The sequence below is a fragment of the Lygodium microphyllum genome, chromosome 3 (genome assembly GCF_053477565.2).
Source record: "Lygodium microphyllum isolate KBCC chromosome 3, Lygodium_microphyllum_v1.1.10, whole genome shotgun sequence".
Taxonomy (NCBI): Eukaryota; Viridiplantae; Streptophyta; class Polypodiopsida; order Schizaeales; family Lygodiaceae; genus Lygodium; species Lygodium microphyllum.
In genome coordinates, this window is record NC_141137.1 from 128,299,538 (window position 1) to 128,319,701 (window position 20,164).

The following is a 20,164-nucleotide window of genomic DNA, read 5'->3' on the forward strand; positions in this document are numbered from 1 at the left end:
TGAGCTTACCTCCATGCCAATCGAGTTACCTCCTCTCCTGCGCACTCTGGTAGCTCCACGATCCAAGTGCAAGCTTTAAGCAAGCTCCATTCTCAAGCTCCACGCTCCAAGCTCCATCGCCGCGGGCAAGAGAAGAGAAGAGAAGAGAAGAGAAGAGAAGAGAAGAGAAGAGAAGAAGAGAGGAGAAGATGGAGAGCTTCTCCTCCCCGGTTCCTCACCCTCACACACTCACTCCCTCACACTCTCACACTCCCTCTCTCAAGTACAAGCTCAAGCAAGCAAGCAAGAAGAAGAAGAAGAAGAAGAAGAAAAAGAAGAAGAAGAAGAAGAAGAAGAGAGCCACTTTTGGCTACACACAAGAATGAGCTTCTCATTCACTTTTCAACTTTATATACAAAACCCTAAATCCCTTTTGGGCGGTCATCCCCTTATCCCCTTTTTTACATGGCCAGCCATGGCCTAGGCCCTTTTTTCCATTGTCCTCCTGTCTTCCTAGCTTCCTTTCCACAGCTCGTCTACATTTACAAATTGCACGGGTGAGAGCCCGATACTCTTAAAATAAATCATGGTGCCCTTGCGCTTATTTACAAAAGCATTAACTTGTGCCTTTCCTTCTGCGCCTTTTTCCTTTATTTAGGACTTTTTTGCACTTCTTGCGTTTCCATATATTTCTTGGCGTACCTTCGTCTTCTGTTTCACTTTTGCCTTGGCCTTTATCTTCTGCTTTAGATTTTCTAGATTTTCCACCTTGTTCGTCTAACGGTTAACATTACCCCCCTCCTAGACGAGTGCCAGTCCCATGGCACTCACTGTTGTAGGTAGCAAGCTTTAGCATGCACCGAAGACGTGGGTGGCAAGGGTGCCTATAATTGCCGTGGAGGAGTGTTGGTAGTGGTGTGGAGAAAGGTCCTTGGGGGCATATTAGTGGCCTAGGTGGCTGGTGGAAGGTTGTTGGAGTTGGTGGTAGGGCTATTCTTTGTTGGGGATTGCACTGATAGCAAGCACAAGTGTTGGTTTGTTGGGGATTCTGCACATGACGATTCTGTTCGGGCTTGCAGGATGATAAAGGATAAGCATTCAAAGTTGGGTGTCGATAAAGAGCGAACGATACTTTTGTTGGAGTCTTCAATACCTGCAATTTGAAAACCTCTCTTAAGTGGTCTCTCCTTAGGGGTAGTGCTAGTCTTCTCTATCGTGCACAAGACATAGTTCAATTAGTTTGGGAGACAGGTCGAACTCTAAGCAAGCTGAGAGTATTGTCCTGCACTTGAGGACCCAAACTGTGTATATATTTCGGTGCATATATTATGTGAGTGCTCATGCGTACTTAGATATTACGTAGTTATGAGACCGTGGGCTGGTTTCTCATAACCATGTGTGGATGAAGCAAAGTTGTCCATGTTGAGAAGAAGTACATGTGAAGGTGTATGAGACATCCTTTGCATTGTGACTGCACGACGTAGCATAATTGAACACAAGGACACTGCACTATAGGTAGTAGCTGGTAGCTATTGGACCTGCGTGATAAGGACAGTGTACTTTTCATGGCCATTCGTGCGGTGCTTACCACGATTGATTGCAATGGTATTAAGGCAGAGTGCAAGAGGGAATCGTGCAAATGGGTTAGGGTGATAGGTCTAACCATAGGCGAGACAAGCTCCGTAGGTATGTCCTGCCCTTGATGTGCCCTGAACAATTGTGGGTGATGCTAAAGGGCTAGGGGACTAGGGACAGAGCTAGCCAACCAAGGTCCTGGACGTACCTAATTTGAGGACCCTTATGTGCTGTGCTTGAAGAGCACCCTGCCACGGCACCATGAGAACCACGAACCGGCCAAGAGAGGTTGCAAACACATTTGCTAGCCATGAAAACCTGCAAGAAACCTCTTCTTTCTCACCAAGAACCATGCTCTCCAAACACACAAGAGATAGGCACACAAGAAATTGAGAGAAATTCTTCCATCCTCACCCTCTTCCTCTTCCTCACTCTCCATTAAAGATAAGCATGAAGCACAAGAGAGGAAAGCAAGAACAAGAAAGATGAGAGTTGTGCCAAAATGAGAGAGGGAGAAATGAACCGTGAGAGGAGAAGATAAAGGAAGAGAGAGGGTGTAACCACCTCAACCTCCCACCTCCTCAAATCCCACGACTGCAACCACCTCCTTTTCCTTTCTTGAATTATAAAAATTCAAATTTGCATACATGGACTAAGGTCTAAGGACCTTTCAATTTTTAGCATGAGACAAAAGGGTTTGACCTTTCCTTTTCCTAGGAATATTTTATAGTGTGTCTCTTTTGGACTACACATTTTACATTGCTTCATATTTGGAATTTAACAAAGGGGTACATTTGCAAAGTATCAATTTAACAAAAGATGTTTCGATGTTTAGCACATTTTTGTGCCTTTATTTGCACTGATTTCCTGGTCATCAAATATGATGACACCCAAAAGAAGCATAAAAACAAGGCACAAAAATGCCCATGCATATATCATAATTTCATTTTTTGTAAAAAAGATAACAAGTACATTGTTACAAAATCACTAAAATACACACCTACATGAGGGGGCCACATCCACATCCACATCCATTATAAATAAATGGTATACACAAAAGTGTTACGTGCATGAATTGGTAAAGGGTAGGAATACTCAAAATTAAAGGCCAAAGGTCTTATAATATCAAATGTATCAAAGTTTCAAAGAAATAATAAAAATACGAAGGGGTGTGCTTTTTGGGGAAGAGGTGGGATGGAGTGCATGAATGGTTATGTGCCTCTTTCCCTTCCCTCTCTTGTCCAATTGCACATTCTCTTTTTTGGTGGTGCAAAAAGTTTGTTCTCTCTCCTCTCTCCTCTGTCTTTTGTGCAGAAATTCTTCTTTTTCCTTTTTGTTCTTGTATAATGGTTGAAGCTATGGATGAAGATGATGAAGATAACAAATCGGTTCATTATTAAGTGGAAGATTTATGGTTTCTTTCTAGTTTTTGAGATTAATGGCTCAGCCATGTGCATAGATTTTGCATGCTTCTACCTTGGTTTCATGTTTATTTCCTGCCGTGGGAGGGTTGCTGTCATTTTGGTGCGCAGCCGGGGAAGAAGATGATCTCAAAACACCAAAGGAAGAAAAAAAAGAGACTTGAAGATCTGATGCAAAGTAGTGAAGAAATTGTGTGTTCGAAAGTACAAGAAGGTGCAGGATGAGATGGAAGCCCGTGAGAAGGATGCAAAGATGAAGAAGTTGTGTAGCAGAAATAGTAGTGCAGCGTCTCCATGTCTCCAAGAGGAACGAGAAGAAGAAGAAAAGGAACTCCCGCATGCACATCTGTTTTCTCTTCTACACGTTGTTATCCACACCACCCTTGCAACTCGGGCCATAGAGAGAAACGATGGCAAAGAGCAACATTCTTCTATTCATCCGATCGTTCCATCCTTCGCTATGATGACTATTGCAACCGGTGCCACTGGCTAGGGCAAAAGAAGTAGAAGAAGGAGAGCAATAGAGAGAGAGAGAGAGAGGCCTGCTATGGCTTCCGTGAGAGAGAGCAGTTCCTGCTGCTTATGGCTGGCTATGGTGGTCATGATGATGGTGAGCAGTACAAGTAGCTTTGGTGGCAGCGCCAGAGCCCAGGCCCCTGCCCCGGCGGCCACGGACTGCGTCGCGGTGCTGGCGAACCTGAGCCCGTGCCTGGATTACGTCGCGTCCCCCAACGCCACCAAGCCCTCCAAGGACTGCTGCACTGCCCTCGCGCCCGTCGCCTCCCAGAACCCCGTCTGCCTCTGCTCCCTCTTCAACACCACCCTCACCTCCCAGTTCGGCATCACCATAGTCGAGACACGAGAGAGAGAGAGAGAGAGAGAGAGAGTGAGAAAGAGAGAGAGCCCTGCGCTTTAGTCAGTCTGTGCCCCGCATTTTCTTGCGGTTCCATTTCTTTCCGTACATCCGCCCCTTGGTCTTGCTTTAAAGTCCTGCCTATCCTCGTTGGCACCATGTCTCTCAGTTCACCGTGTCATAGCGGAATTCAGCCCGATTGAAAGATCTGAAAAGACTCCATCGCAGCCAGAGCCAGACGCCTCGAACGCACAGAGAGAGAGAGAGAGAGAGAGAGAGAGAGAGAGAGAGAGAGAGAGAGAGAGAAGAAAGAAAGAAAAAGTCGAAGGATCTAGGTCCTCACGCTTCAACTTCATCAAGTGCTACTGGAGATGATGGCATAGCGCGAGTCATTAAAGGAAAATAATTCAAAGGAGAAGAAGAGGAGGAGGAGGAGGCAGTAGCAGTAGAGACACCTTCTTCCCCCTTCCCAGATTTTCAAACCCTTATTCCCTTTCAAAGAGTGCTTCCTTCCCTCTTCCAATCTGACACACAGAGAGGCAGAGAGATGGCTTTGCTGAAGCACAAGGAGCATTCATGATGGGCTACATGCAATTCGAGATGGAGAATGTCTCCATCTGTCCTGAAATCTGTCTCATCTGAAAATCAGGCGGAAGCAAGTGCATCAATAAAAGATAAATCTCGTCGCCATAGAATACTGTCCTTATCTCCAAAATGAGAGAGAAAGAGAGAGAGCGAGATGCTAGCAGTGAAAAGAAAGAATCAAGGAAAGAGGGACTGCCAAGCGGTGATGCATGGTTACTGCAAAGAAGGATAAGACAAAGAATAAAACAAATAGAAAGAAGAAGAAGAAGAAGAAATTGTAGCAGTTGTTGCGCGTCTCTTCCTCAACATCCCGTTCATCATTAGAAACCCTCCTTGGCTTGTCAGTCTGTTCCTCCACCTCTCTTACACCATCATCCACACAACTTGCCTTGCAAAATTAGAAACAAAATAAAGATAATAGTTTGTTTCATTTAAATTATTAGTTTTAGCCCTAAGGTTACTAACCCTTTTTCTTCATACCAATTCATATGCACTACAATTAAAAGAAAAAAAAAGCCTTAGAGACCCAAAGGTTTGCAATCTCACATTTCCAATAACCCATCTTCCGACTGCTTATCTTTTCTCTTGCAATTTCCCCCAAATGTCACTTTTGCCTAGGTTCTTCTCCCCGATTTCATTGTGAATAACCTTTGCCACACCATCCCAAATAAGAAAATTAGGCTATTCCCAAACAAAGAACACCTTGAGTAGCACTATTGTCTACCCATGCCATCCCCATCCTTATCCTCCGTGGTGGCTGCCAACATCATATTTCTTCATTCTCTAAGTGACAACAATCACAACAAAAGCTAAATAACTCATCTTTTAATTTAAAAAATCCCAACAAATAAACAAGAAAGAAACACTCAAAAGATAACTTTAAGCTTAAAAGCCTACATAATGGAGCATTCACCTTTGAAATAAAAACCCTTTTTACCAAGGGTATAACCCTTCATGAAAGCTATATCCTCACATTGAAGTAAAATAATAAATCCCTACATTGGAAGATACATGAAGATATACAACCAAGCCCTATTCCCAAATATCCTCGGGGCTACATGATGGAGTTTTCTTTCTTTCTCTATTGGGATGGAGAAGTTGTTGTTATGATCCCTTGTTGAAAACAGAACCCTATCCTTTGAAGACTAGTAAAGTATTTCAGTGTGGGAGTAACCGAGGCAGGAGTTCCCTTACTCTGGTGGTCATGGATTTGGAGTCCCATACCCTACCATGGCTAGGCCTTATGATCGAAGTTGTTTTACTAACAATTTTGGAAGTTGTTTGTGTTAGACAGTGGTTCTTCTTTGACAAGGTTCGCGAGGACGCTTCACATTTCAGTGTGGGAGGAATATGATGACACCCAAAAGAAGCATAAAAACAAGGCACAAAAATGTCCATGCATATATCATAATTTCATTTTTTGTAAAAAAGATAACAAGTACATTGTTACAAAATCACTAAAATACACACCTACATGAGGGGGCCACATCCACATCCACATCCATTATAAATAAATGGTATACACAAAAGTGTTACGTGCATGAATTGGTAAAGGGTAGGAATACTCAAAATTAAAGGCCAAAGGTCTTATAATATCAAATGTATCAAAGTTTCAAAGAAATAATAAAAATACGAAGGGGTGTGCTTTTTGGGGAAGAGGTGGGATGGAGTGCACGAATGGTTATGTGCCTCTTTCCCTTCCCTCTCTTGTCCAATTGCACATTCTCTTTTTTGGTGGTGCAAAAAGTTTGTTCTCTCTCCTCTCTCCTCTGTCTTTTGTGCAGAAATTCTTCTTTTTCCTTTTTGTTCTTGTATAATGGTTGAAGCTATGGATGAAGATGATGAAGATAACAAATCGGTTCATTATTAAGTGGAAGATTTATGGTTTCTTTCTAGTTTTTGAGATTAATGGCTCAGCCATGTGCATAGATTTTGCATGCTTCTACCTTGGTTTCATGTTTATTTCCTGCCGTGGGAGGGTTGCTGTCAGTGCTGTGAGCGTGGGTGCTTCTTATCTTTGTGTTCTTTTCTTTTCTTTTTTCCTTTTCTGTTTTCTTTTTTGTTTCTTTTTCTTGTGCTTTTTTCTTTCTTTCTTTCTTTCTCTTCTCTTTTCTCCTTTTTTTTTGTGGACTTGCTTGAGTACAACCATTGTAATATGTCGAGGCTATCAGCCTTTCAATGGGTTGGGAAATTTCAAGCTTCGAAGGCTCAGGAAATGGATATTACAGTGATGATTGTGCCCTAGCCTCGTTGTTAGGGAAGCAGTTGTTGAGATGGAGAGATACACTTGAAATATTGCAAACCTCTTTGCGACACATGATGTTGGTACAATTGAGGTAATAATTGCCTTGAGCTAGCTGTAGAGCTTGACCCAAAAAGAGAGCATAGCCCATGACTATGCTTTGGGCCATGTGATGTGGGCACTCGCAAGGGTGATTTTTGCTTTCAGCAACGTGGCTTTGTCATGGCTCTTTGTGAGGTTGGTGGTCTTGCGGTGACTTGGGCATTGAACATGTTCGCACGAAGACCTGCATCATCTTGCATCCACTTGTCACTTCATGAGAGTATACGCAAGTCGCATGCATCAAGTACAACGAATAGATGCAATCATGTGAAGATGTTACTTTATCAAAATCATATGATGCTGATTGCGATGCATATTCGGGTGCTCGTTAAAGACGTGGCATATATTAGCAATAGGTAAGGAAAGTGTATACAGGTGGGTAGCCTGCCCGTTTAACCATTTTAAGACAAAAAGTTATGGGCAGGATGGCCTTTGTTAAGCTGCTTATATATCATAGTGGCTACTCTATTTGCACAAGGTGGGGCGAGTCCGGGTGGTCGTGCGACTGAGGCTCTACTAGTGAGGGGCTCCTGTAAGGTTGGGTAGGAAAGATGTTAGCCACGACCTGAATGGTGTAGTCCTTGGCTGCAATTGTTTTCAGAATGCTTTTGAACAATGCATCAAATTCCTGCTTGTCTCGAGCTGCCCTCTCCTCTTTCGAGCATCTGGTGCCCAAACGTCTGGTGGGGGCTCGCAGGGCTAGTGTTGCCACACCCCGTGCGCTCCCTTGAGCTTCTATTCTCCTGGCTTGGGGATTTTTTGGCCTACGTCCGGGGTGGTGTTGCTTGGGGCCTCGTTTCTTTCCATACCTTTTAAGGGTAGGTACGTAGCATTTCGACGGAGGAGCTTGTGTTGCATGCTCCCTTCGATGGCGGATAGCGTCCTTGCAAGCCAACTGCACTGGGTGCTCCATGTCGGCTATCGTAGGGGGACTTGCAAAATACGAACCAAGGATTAGGCCTTGAGACAGGATAAAACTATTTTCATGGAAAGGATTATACAATGCGTTATCAAGCGCATATGATGAGGAGGGGAGAGGTGAGGCTAAGTTGCGCGGACTGGTTTTCATGGAGTGGAGCAGGGCTCATCCCTGGAAGGATAGACCGAAAAAGAAGAAAGGTGTATAGAAAGGGATGGTGCCCCATCTACACCATCAGAGATGTTGTGGTCACAGCTTCGTATGGTGATAATGAGGGTTGCATGCGCTCCTTTTGTAGGCGGGAATGATCACATGACTTCTTAATGTGTGGTGAGCAGAGGACTTGAGGAGCTCAGCCTGTCAAACCCAACTCTTCTCCCTGTGCTTGACTATCATTGCTTGTGTGTTTTGATCTTATCTATACAGGGTCACAAAAGTTATTGTTTATTTATATACATACTTACGAATCCATGTCACTTCACGAGGATAAAAACCAATTGTAGAACTCGGGATTGTATCGGAGTGTGGCACATGCATCCAGTACTCGTGGTAGCCTTCTTAATAACATCAGGTATTTTGCAACGTCAAGTATCATGGTACCTTGTCCGAGTCTACTTGCAACATGTAGCTCCTCCTCATGAGAACCTTATCGGCCAAAAAGTTCTCTTGGTTAGTTCCAGCTAAGTTCGTACCCCGAATGGCAGTCAGCACTCGGAAGGAAGTTGGTGCCACATAGGTTGGGCCTCTTTGAGACCGCCATTTGGCCAATCGCTCCTCTGAGACTGTCATGATCTGGGCTCCTAGTTCGGCCATTGCAATGTGGTTTTCAAACCAACGTTGTTAAGATTGACTTCGATCCTCTGATTGTTGCTTTAGTTGCTCTATCTCTAAAAGATTTGGTTGGTAGAGCACATCATTGAATGTTACAGTTAAACATAGTTCATCGGCTTTCTCGTTAGAGGTGAGTCACATGCGTTTATGCAGGAGCCTGTCATAGTGCTCGTTAAGATGTTCTTGCTCTTCCCAGGATAGGGGAAATGGAAAGTATTCTCCAAGCTGCTCCTTAGGGAATGCGCCCATGTCTGCAAGGACGTAGACACGTGCGAACATCTTGAGCTTAGCATCCAACTCAGTTAAGCATTCTGCGACACTTCTATGTTCAACGAGGGCTTGCTCGGTTTCTATCTCATACAAGGTTCTAGGAGTTTCCCTAGGCTTTAACATAGCTAGGGACTCAGGCCTAGATGAGCAAGATTGGTCAATGCTAGGATCGCTTACGCTCTCGGGGTTTGTGCATTTTTCCTGAGGTTTTGCTGCTATTTTGTCATGGTTCTCCTCGGATGTGATTGGTATAGATTTGTCACCCTGTTGTGACAGCGTTGTATCCACTCTTGATTGGTCAATGTGAGTTCTGTTGTCGGTGGATTGGGTATTGCAAGCAACTGTTGATGGTAACAACTGCTTTGCTTTTTCAAAGCATACGGATGTGTCTGAGGTCTCACCGGTATTAAGAGAGACATCAATGGGTTCATTGGTGGATGGACTCGATGCTTTATTCCCCAAGCTGTTGTTGTTTTCACTGTTTTCTCCTCTTTTTCTTGGTCAGTGAAGGTGCATAACTTAATGACTCAGGACCCTGAATTAGGTCAGCCATTGATGTGCTTAGTTGGGCCTCAGCATCCTCCTTCTCTAGTGTGTCCTCATGGGACATAGCCGCGGCCTGCTGAATAGCCTTGCTAGGTTGTGAGGGTACAACTGCCTTTCTTTTTGGAAAGTCTAGCTCTTCAACCAATTCCCTTCTGTTTAACTCCTCTAGCCTAGGCTTTAGGTGCTTTGGAAGTGCTAGAGTTGTCAAGGAAGTTGGTTGCGACACCTCCTCCACAGTAAACTACTAAGGACACGTTTCGCAAGGGGCATTGTCATGGCCAAGGGCTGTGACTGCTGTGATCCCTAATTGGAAGTAGTAGCAGCTATTTCAGTGGACTGGAAACTACTAGTAGATTGCAGTGTCAAGTCCCTAGGGCGATCGGAAGTGATCATGTATTTTGTTGCCCTTTGAGCATTCACTTGTGTAGATCGAGCATGAGTTGATCTAGTCACATTAGGTTGTATAGGCATATCCTTGGGCCGAGAGCTGTGGATGGTCTCATGTCCCACCTCTTGGACATTTGGAAGCTTAGATGGAGATGGAGATTGGGATTGAGCAGCCACCCTTGACGACTGATGTTGTGCTTTCTGTGTCTGTTTGGGAAAAGAGGGTGTAGGAGATCTAGGACTCTTAGGTGGACGTGGCACTCGCTGAATGATTTGCTCGAGGCTATTAGACAATTGTGCCATTTTCTTTGTTGAGAAATCAGCCTTCTCACAAGCAGCGTTGTGCCTCTAGTGCTCATTATCCTCTTGGTAAGTCAAAAGCTCCTTGAGCACTAGTGGTCTTTGTGCACGCTCAATGGTTACATATGACATCTACTTATTAAGCATGCTAGGTTGAGGCTCTTTCTTTCGAACACTCATGTTTGGTTTCTTGCCTTGAGACCTAGATTGCTTTTGATGCAATCTGGCCTTCAGTTGATAGAGGTGGTTTAGCAGGGGGTTTTGGTACCCAAATCCATCGGTTACCTGCATAATACCCTTGAGCACGTAGCAACGCTTTGGATATCCATCTCGACATTGTATTGGTTCTCCACTGATGCCTTCGTCTATAAGGTTTGGGCTTCTTTTAGGGTCTTCTACGATATTTTTAAGTCCAAAGCCCGTCCTTGGCATTGTCTCTTGATCTTCTTGTTTCAGGCATGGCCTCACTCACTGGTTCTCGTTGTTCGACCTGTGCTTGTATCAACTCTTCCAACAAGTCCTTGCTCTCGTTAGTAGGCTTGACTGTTATGTCAGCACCTTCCTTGCCTTTCCCTCGAGGCTCGATGAGGTCACCCTTGCTAAAGGTCGTGACTATATTTACACCCGGTAGTGTCAGGTGTATCCTTTGTGCTACATAGTCGGCCTCACACTTGATTGCCCTTTTGAAGGGTCTTCCAAGGAGGGTTCCCTTCTCGCAATTAGCACTATTTGGAGGAACATGAAATATGATATGCAAGCTTTGAGTTTCAATTGTCGTAAGGATTTTGTACTTTCCTATGAGTGCTTGTGGGTGTCCCTCGTAAGGGCTAAGAGTTGCATTAGTCAGTGTGAGCTCTGGTCGGCCTAGTAGGGTCCATGATTCATAGGTCAAGATATTAAAATTTGCTCCTTCATTAATCAGAGCATTGATAGCGTGTTCTCTTTTCGCGGTGAGTTTGACCCTAAGATAAGTAGGTGGTACTATGTCTTCATCTTTCGGGTCTTGGCTTGTAAATTTAAGCCTTTTGACAAATGCCCTTGAGTCCCCAACTGCACGACCAGATGTGGATTCTCCATTGATGTCTTGGATCGTCAATGCAATGCTATTCAAGGAGCATCTATCGTCAAGACTGTCATATCTGCTATTGTAGCTTGATATTGTTGATTTTCGCTTTGACCAGATGCAATCTGAATGTAACACGTACATGTTTTTGCAGTGTGGCCTTTTTTCCCTTGTTGGCTAGATTGGCCCATTAAGGTTCTAGGGTCTCTGTTTGTCTCTGTTCGGGTATAGGCTTTTGGTTGCTCTTTTGCAAAGTGACAATCCATGCTCGTGTAGAGCCATTACTACACTAGGGTCTAATTTGGAGGACCTATTACGGCGTGCGTTTTCTCTCCAACCTACTTGGGGGAGGTGTGGAGGGGGTAGCCCCCTCTGCGGGGGTCCGGGGGGCAGTCCCCCCCGGCACGCAAGGCTGCTATGGTAAATGGCATACGTGATTTGAAAGACCGTTTATAGCCAAATTTTGAACTACTTGCTCTAAGTTTCAGCCGAGTGATCGATCTATGAGGTGGTTTCGGCTGTATATGGTCTCTCGGTCAGTTTCAGGGTCTACCAGTTTAAATTTGAAAAAATCTAAATTCGGCCCAATAGGTTCAAATTGCAGGGTCCGAGTGCCTGATTCGGCCCGTCCGAGGGCCGAGTAGAAAGGGCCGAATGTAATTGGTTCGAATGTCAAATTCGGCCAGCCAGTCCGAGTTTGGTTGTCCGAGGGCCGAGTGGCCGAGGGCTGAGTCGAGTGGTCCAAGTGATAGTGGACCGAGTCGGTAGGGCCAAGGGTCGAATTTTCAAGCGGTCCAAGGGCTGAGTGGACTGAGGGCCGAGTTTCAAGGTTGGTCCAAATGCTCAATTTGGACGGGCCGAGCAGTGAGTGGGCCAAGTGGTAGTGAGCCGAGGGCTGAATTTATGAGCGGTCGAAGGGCTAAATTTATGAGTGGTCCGAGGGCTTCCCTTACTAACATTTAACCCAAATTTTCATTTCTTGCCCTTCTTTTCCCTGTTTCAGCCTGTTATACAGCAACAAAAAACCCTACTATTTGCTCCAATGTTTTGCTCCTGTCCTTTCTAAATGCAAGAAAAATTTATAAGAAAAATACCTACACTACTCCATCATGCTTTCCCAAGTCCAAAACAATAAAAACCTACTTACTAAGGAGATCAAATACCTCTTCAAACTCCCTCGCTTCCTACCTATCTACCTCAAGCACCGGTTTGGGGAAAACCCTACTTCAATGCTCGATTCAAAGCACACAAGTGCTCAAGGCTTGAATTCGTTGGTCTCGGCAACGGAACCAAAATGTGGGAGCTTTCACTCAACTGCCAAGACCCACGGACTAGTTATTGTTTCAAGCGTTCCAAGCTGAGCACTAATGGCTACCTCTCACAAAGTGGATGCACCATCCATATCTACGGGTGTAGTGAGCTTACCTCCATGCCGATCGAGTTACCTCCTCTCCCGCATACTTCGATAGCTCCACGATCCAAGTGCAAGCTTCAAGCAAGCTCCATCCTCAGGCTCCACGCTCCAAGCTCCATCGCCGCGAGCAAGAGAAGAGAAGAGAAGAGAAGAGAAGAGAAGAGAAGAGAAGAGAAGAGAAGAGAAGAGAAGAAGAGAGGAGAAGATGGAGAGCTTCTCCTCCTCGGTCCCTCACCCTCATACACTCACTCCCTCACACTCTCACACTCCCTCTCTCAAGCACAAGCTCAAGCAAGCAAGAAGAAGAAGAAGAAGAAGAAGAGGAGAGCCACTTTTGGCCACACACAAGAATGAGCTTCTCATTCACTTTTCAACTTTATATACAAAACCCTAAATCCCTTTTGGGGGGTCATCCCCTTATCCCCTTTTTTACATGGCCGGCCATGGTCTAGGCCCTTTTTTCCATTGTCCTCCTGTCTTTCTAGCTTCCTTTCCACCACCCATCTACGTTTACAAATTGCACGGGTGAGAGCCCGGCACTCTTAAAATAAATCATGGTGCCCTTGCGCTTATTTACAAAAGTATTGACTTGCGCCTTTCCTTGTGTGCCTTTTTCCTTTATTTAGGGATTTTCTACACTTCTTGCATTTCCATATTTTTCTTGGCGCACCTTCATCTTTCGTTTCACTTTTGCCTTGGCCTTTGTCTTCTGCTTTAGCTTTTCCAAAATTTCCACCTTGTGCGTCTAACGGTTAACACAAGCTACATTATATCTACGAGACCATTGAACCAACATTTACCATAATTCTATCATCCACTAAAGTTACCATTCAACTCAGAACTCTACTGAAAGGTAACTCGCTGATTTGGCAAGGATTAAAATACTAAGTCAAAGGAATGAATCTTGCCTAATCACACCATATACCACAACCCATGTTTAGTACTCTAGGGATTAACACGTTATAAGAAGGAGCCAAGTGACATGTTTTCTGCTTTGTGTAAACCCTTGGAGATACTATTTGCCATAGACTCGTAGACATTAGAGATGGTGTAAGAATACTAAATCACGATATACTCCAAGCATCGGAAAATCCATCAATTGAACTATTAGATTTTTATTTGATTGCTACATATGGATTTAAAGCTAGATTGATGGGAGTGTTAAGAGGTTGGGAGATAGCTTGCATTGAGATGGAATCCTAGAAAGTCTCACTAATCGACTTGGATGCTATCTCTCTACTCTTATGTGGGGATTTGAATAACCCTGCAATGTCTTCACCACTGGTAAGGTACATTCTCTCTCTCTCTCTCTCTCTCTCTCTCTCTCTCTCTCTCTCTCTCTCTCTCTCTCTCTCTCTCTCTCTCTCTCTCTCTCTCTCTCTCTCTCTCTCTCTCTCTCTCAGGTGAGCATAAATGGATGCATATTCTCACTACCTTGCAACTGCCATTCACAAAAGAGTTGGAATATTAATTGGTCTATGAATGCTTGAGTCCAAAGATGCACAGGATACTTCAATTCTTATGCTAGATCCTCATGAAGAGCCAATCTTAGTACCACTCTTTATGATGTCCCTTGACTCAATAGTTGCATTCTTTGAGGTGTTAGATATGATCAATGCCCCACCCTCATTAGGTGCTACCAATGATCCATGGTGCTCAAAGTTGTAAGGCCCCCATTATGAGGAGAAGCCAAATGTGAGCCCGGACATTGGTTGAGTCCTGACTTGTATATCAGATGAGGTCTATGTGACCGGATGGCAAAAAGGTGACTGTTGTGGGTCTAATCTTTGGGTTAGACGGAGTGGTTAAGCTGGTAGCAACTCGAGGCACATTGCATTGAGTTGCGTGGTAAGGGAGTTAAAAGGGGCCCCTATTGTGGGGTCCGGGGGCCGCGGAAGTGGCCCCTGGCTGGGGGGTCCCAGGGGGGCCAGCGGCCCCCCTGGCGGGGGTCCGGGGGCAGCGCCCCCGGCCCGATGGTAAAGGGAATATTCCCTGGAATATTCCCTGGCCGACTAGTGGAGGCTCATATGGTAGGTCGGTCAGCAGGCCGACCTAACGACCTTCGCGGGCTATAAAAGCTAAACCCCTTCGCAGCCATCTTACACTCATCTTTCACCCAGTCAGAGTTGTTGTTCCAGCTAGCCTTAAGCTCTTCACCTATCTTCTGTCTAGATCGCCATCTAAGCTTCACACAGTGGAAGCGCACGGGTGGACAGAGCCATCTTTGTATCAGTTGTTTGGAGTTAAAGAATTTTACTGATTCTCCTCTTATCTGTTGTGTACTCTCTATCTCTTTCTCAGATTCTGTTCGCTGCGCCGTGTAATATTTTACATGGTATCAGAGCCCAGGGGGCTCTAGAGATCGGAGAGAGTGCAAGAGGCAAAGGCTTCAACAGCAAAGAGAAACGATGTCGACTCCGGGAAGCAGTTCTGGCGCATCAGGAAGCGGTGCAGGAGGTGGTGCTGCTGTACCGGCTATTCAAACACTGAGGATTCGTCCACCAACCTTCAGCGAAGGCAAGTTAGATGGTACAAACTACACCTTGTGGAAGTTCAAAATTACTACTATCCTTGATTCTTATGAGCTTCTGGAGACTGTGCTGGGGACTGACGCAGAACCACAGCCTACCCCCGACCCATCAAATCCTAGTGTGATGATTCCTCCGAATGCAGATCTTCTACGAGCTTGGAAACGAAGGAATGCAGATGCATTGTGTGCCTTAGTTACAAGCTGTTCTGACAGTGTTTTGACTCTGATTCAGCATACAACCAAAGCGTCAGAGGCTTGGAATGTACTAAGGAGTCAGTATGAAACACGAAACCAAACAAGGATTCAAAACTTGGAGAATCAACTAGCAGCGGAGAAGTTTGCTGAAGGAGAGACGGTTGAAGCATTCATCACTCGGATTAAGAATCTGCGCGACCAGATGGCTGGCGCTGGGATACAAAAGACTAGCGAAGAGCTAGCTCGGAGGTGTCTTCGGATTTGTCCACAAAAGTTTGATGGACTAGTAACTGCCCTTAATACTCAGGTGAGACCTCAAGCTTTGACTTTTGAGGAGTTTTGTGCATTATTAATGGAGGAGGAGTTGAGGCTGAAAGCCCGAGAAGGAAGCAACAATGGAGATGCTGCATTCTCTGCCAATGCAAAAGGCAAAGGTGTTTCCTCCACCAAAAATGATGGTGACAAAAAGAAGAAGGGCGGCAAGAAGAAGTTTCAAGGAGAGTGCTTCTACTGTAAGAAGAAAGGACATGCAATTGCAGATTGTCGTGTCAAGAAGGCAGATGAAAAGAATGGTACCCTTAAAAGTAAAGGGAAAGAGACAGCCAATACGGCTGAAGCAGAGTTGGAATTATTCATGGCGACCATTGAGGAAGTGTGCTCCTCGGCGCAAGAAGAATCTACCACTGACTCTTGGGTGTTGGATAGTGGGGCCTCCCGTCACATGACCAACAAGAAAGGTCTATACAGTTCTATGCAGCCTCTACAAGAATCCATCACTGTGACGGTTGGAAATGATGCTAAATGCCCTGCTGCGGGCACAGGTACTATTTCTTTTGTTGCTGCAAATGGTGAAGTCAAAAAGCTTTCAAATGTGTTGTATGTTCCCGAAATCAGAAGAAATCTCTTATCAGTTGCTGCCATAACTGATCTTGGTCATGAAGTAAGGTTCAAGAAGACAGGTGCAGAAATTATTGATAGTGCTGGCACAATTGTTGGCAAAGGAGAAAGGAGGAACAACCTGTATGAGCTAAGTGCTCTTACAGCCACCGCTGGAGTGGGCACAAGTAAGCTTTGGCATGAAAGGTTTGGACACATCGGATTTGCAGTATTGAAGGAGATGCAAAAGCAAGGTATGGTTGCTCACCTACCTACAATAACTGAATTGAAGGAACCATGTGAAGCTTGTATGATGGGCAAGCAACAGAGAAAGGCATTTCCACAAGAAAGCAAGAATAGAGCACATGCTCCTCTAGAGTTGGTGCATGCTGACTTGTGTGGTAAGATGCCTACACAGGCCTTGGGGGGATCTTCTTATTTTATGTTGATTGTCGATGACTACAGTAGGAAGATGTGGGTGTACTTCCTTCGTGATAAGGCTCAAGCTTTTGGTAAGTTTAAAGAATGGCTAATACTTGTTGAGAATGAAACAGGGAAAAGTGTGAAGAAATTTAGAACAGATGGTGGTGGTGAGTTCAACTCAAAGGAGTTTGAAGGCTTTTGCAAGAGCAAAGGGATCAAGCGTCAATTGACGACGCCTCACACACCTCAGCAGAATGGTGTTGTGGAACGCAGGAATCGTACCATTGTGGAGATGGCAAGATGCATGCTAAAGGGCAAGGGATTGCCTAACCATTTTTGGGCTGAAGCTGTTAATACTGCAGTCTACATTCTAAATCGGAGCTACACAAAGGCTCTCAAGGGAAAAACACCTCATGAGGCTTACACTGGTAAGAAACCATCTGTTTCACATTTCAGAATTTTTGGATGTGAATGTTATGCACATGTTCCAGATGAGAAGAGAAACAAGTTACAACCAAAAAGCAGAAAATGTATCTTCTTGGGTTATAGTGATGAGCAGAAGGCTTACAAGTTATATGACCAAGAGGCAAAGAAGATCATCGCGAGCCGTGATGTGGTGTTCAAGGAGGAGCCGCATACAGTGGAGGAGGAGAAGGCAAGGTCTTCCACTTTATCATCAAGCGAAGAAGTGGTCCACTATGAACCTGTCCCGAGAGCTATCCCTATCCTTAAGGAGGAGGAAGCATCATCTTCAGATGATGAGGAAAAAGTTCACCAACCTGACATCACCCCACCGGAAAAGCCATTGCCGCGCTGGGTGAAGCAGCTCTATGACCACAATAATCCTATGCCTGCATCTGTTGAGGAGAAGGCAGACGGACCAAGGAGGTCTCAGAGAATAGAGGAGCAAAGGAGGGCTTCTGCTCACATAGTCAACATGGCCTTGATGGTTGAGATTATGAGAGAAGTAAAGGAGCCAACTGACTTAGAAGAAGCACTTGCAGATCCATCATGGAAGGCTGCTATGCAGGCGGAGTATGACAGCATAATGAAGAATGACACTTGGGAGCTAGTGGATCGGCCAGCAAAGCGGAAGATTATTGGCACCAAGTGGATCTGGAAGGTAAAGTACAAGGCTGATGGTACCTTAGAAAAGTACAAAGCTAGACTGGTTGCCCAAGGATTTTCACAAGTTGAAGGGTTTGATTTTCAAGAGTCATTTGCCCCAACTGCCAGAATGACCACTATTCGCACGGTACTTGCAGTGGCTGCCCACAAGAAGTGGCCAGTGTACCAAATGGATGTTAAGTCAGCGTTCTTAAATGGTGACCTCAAGGAGGAGGTGTACGTGGCTCAGCCACCAGGGTTTGAGGCCCCCCATTCTGAGAACAAAGTGTGTAAACTGAAGAAGGCATTGTATGGGCTGAAACAAGCCCCCAGAGCATGGTACCAACGGATAGATAGGTTCTTTTTAAACCTAAACTTCAAAAGATGTGCCTCAGATGCTAACTTGTATGTTTACAGGGATGGTAAAAAGTCTGCAGTGATTGTCCTATATGTGGACGACCTTCTTATTACAGGTGACTATGAAGATATGATCAACCAAACTCGAAAGGCTTTGAGTTTTGAGTTTGAAATGACAGACTTGGGCTTGCTGCACTATTGTTTGGGGATTGAAGTCTGGCAAGAGCCAGGAAAGATCTTCATCTCTCAGAAGAAGTATGCATGGGAGATCTTGAAGGCATTTGGCATGACCGAGTGCAAGGAGATAGCTACACCTATGGAGGTGAATGTAAAGTTATCCGTTGAGGATACATCAGCACTAGCAGACATTGGGAGGTATAGGAGGTTGGTCGGCAGTCTAATCTACTTGTGTAACACCAGACCAGATATCAGTTTTGCTGTTGGTGTTTTGAGCAGGTTCTCAAACAAACCTCATGAGAGTCATTGGAAGGCTGGGATGCGGGTGCTCAGATACTTGAAGAAAACTCTTGACTATGGTATCACATACAGTTTCGGAACTTCTCTTGTGGGGAACTGTGACTCAGATTGGGCAGGAGACATTGATTCCAGGAAGTCAGTTTCTGGTTATTGTTTCTCTTTGGGTTCAGGAATTTTCTCTTGGATTAGTAAGAAGCAACCAACAGTGGCATTGTCTTCTACCGAAGCAGAGTACAAGGCAGCTTGTTTTGCTGCATGTGAGGCCGTATGGTTGAGAAGGATTCTATGGCATATGGGAGTGCAGGATGAAGAACCAACTGTGCTGAGATGTGACAATCAGAGTTGCATCGCCATTGCCAAAAATCCAGTGTTTCATGCACGCACCAAACATATAGAGATCCAGTATCACTATGTGCGTGATTTGATGGAGGATGGGATAGTGGAATTGGTCTACTGTCCAACAGAGGAGAATGGAGCAGATATCTTCACCAAAGCACTTACGAAGGATCTGCTTCAAGTTCATCTTCAGAGACTCGGCATTGGGCCGAGGAGATAGTTCACCTATGGGTGGACATTGAGGGGGGGTGTTAGATATGATCAATGCCCCACCCTCATTAGGTCTACCAATGATCCATGGTGCTCAAAGTTGTAAGGCCCCCATTATGAGGAGAAGCCAAATGTGAGCCCGGACATTGGTTGAGTCCTGACTTGTATATCAGATGAGGTCTATGTGACCGGATGGCAAAAAGGTGACTGTTGTGGGTCTAATCTTTGGGTTAGACGGAGTGGTTAAGCTGGTAGCAACTCGAGGCACATTGCATTGAGTTGCGTGGTAAGGGAGTTAAAAGGGGCCCCTATTGTGGGGTCCGGGGGCCGCGGAAGCGGCCCCTGGCTGGGGGGTCCCAGGGGGGCCAGCGGCCCCCCTGGCGGGGGTCCGGGGGCAGCGCCCCCGGCCCGATGGTAAAGGGAATATTCCCTGGAATATTCCCTGGCCGACTAGTGGAGGCTCATATGGTAGGTCGGTCAGCAGGCCGACCTAACGACCTTCGCGGGCTATAAAAGCTAAACCCCTTCGCAGCCATCTTACACTCATCTTTCACCCAGTCAGAGTTGTTGTTCCAGCTAGCCTTAAGCTCTTCACCTATCTTCTGTCTAGATCGCCATCTAAGCTTCACACAGTGGAAGCGCACGGGTGGACAGAGCCATCTTTGTATCAGTTGTTTGGAGTTAAAGAATTTTACTGATTCTCCTCTTATCTGTTGTGTACTCTCTATCTCTTTCTCAGATTCTGTTCGCTGCGCCGTGTAATATTTTACAGAGGGCTATCCTACCCCAATGGATAATCTTGCATTAGAAAGACGCGATCCCTAGCTAGTGATGGCCATGCTTTCATAATTGCGCAGATACTAATTTGATCATATTCAATGAGTTGTTGAATAGTCCCACCTAGCAATGGACCAACCTGCACTAAGTCTTCCATAGTAGCCTCTTTGTCTCATTGATAAAGGAACAAGGTGTAGCTGTGGAGGAAATGAGTGACTCAAGGACGACCAACTAGTTCAAGGTAACAATGATTTTGACTCCAATTTGGTTGATTAGGATATACATGGTTAGATCATTGTGTGAATCTATATGGATCTCAAACCCTCTCAGATTGAGAGTTGCTCATTGATGTAGGCATCATGTGACTAAATTTAGAGTTAGAATGGATC

The 20,164-nt window shown here is 45.1% G+C and overlaps 1 protein-coding gene across 1 annotated transcript; it reads left to right on the forward strand.

The window, feature by feature from the left end:
- Nucleotides 1-3,506: 3,506 nt before the first annotated feature.
- On the forward strand, nucleotides 3,507-4,546 carry LOC148038882 (non-specific lipid transfer protein GPI-anchored 2-like). Its single transcript, XM_087675289.1, has 2 exons — nucleotides 3,507-3,825; nucleotides 4,478-4,546. The coding sequence occupies exons 1-2, from the start codon at nucleotides 3,523-3,525 to the stop codon at nucleotides 4,544-4,546; spliced, it is 372 nt and encodes a 123-aa protein (XP_087531415.1). The 5' UTR covers nucleotides 3,507-3,522.
- The last annotated feature ends 15,618 nt before the right edge of the window (nucleotides 4,547-20,164 follow it).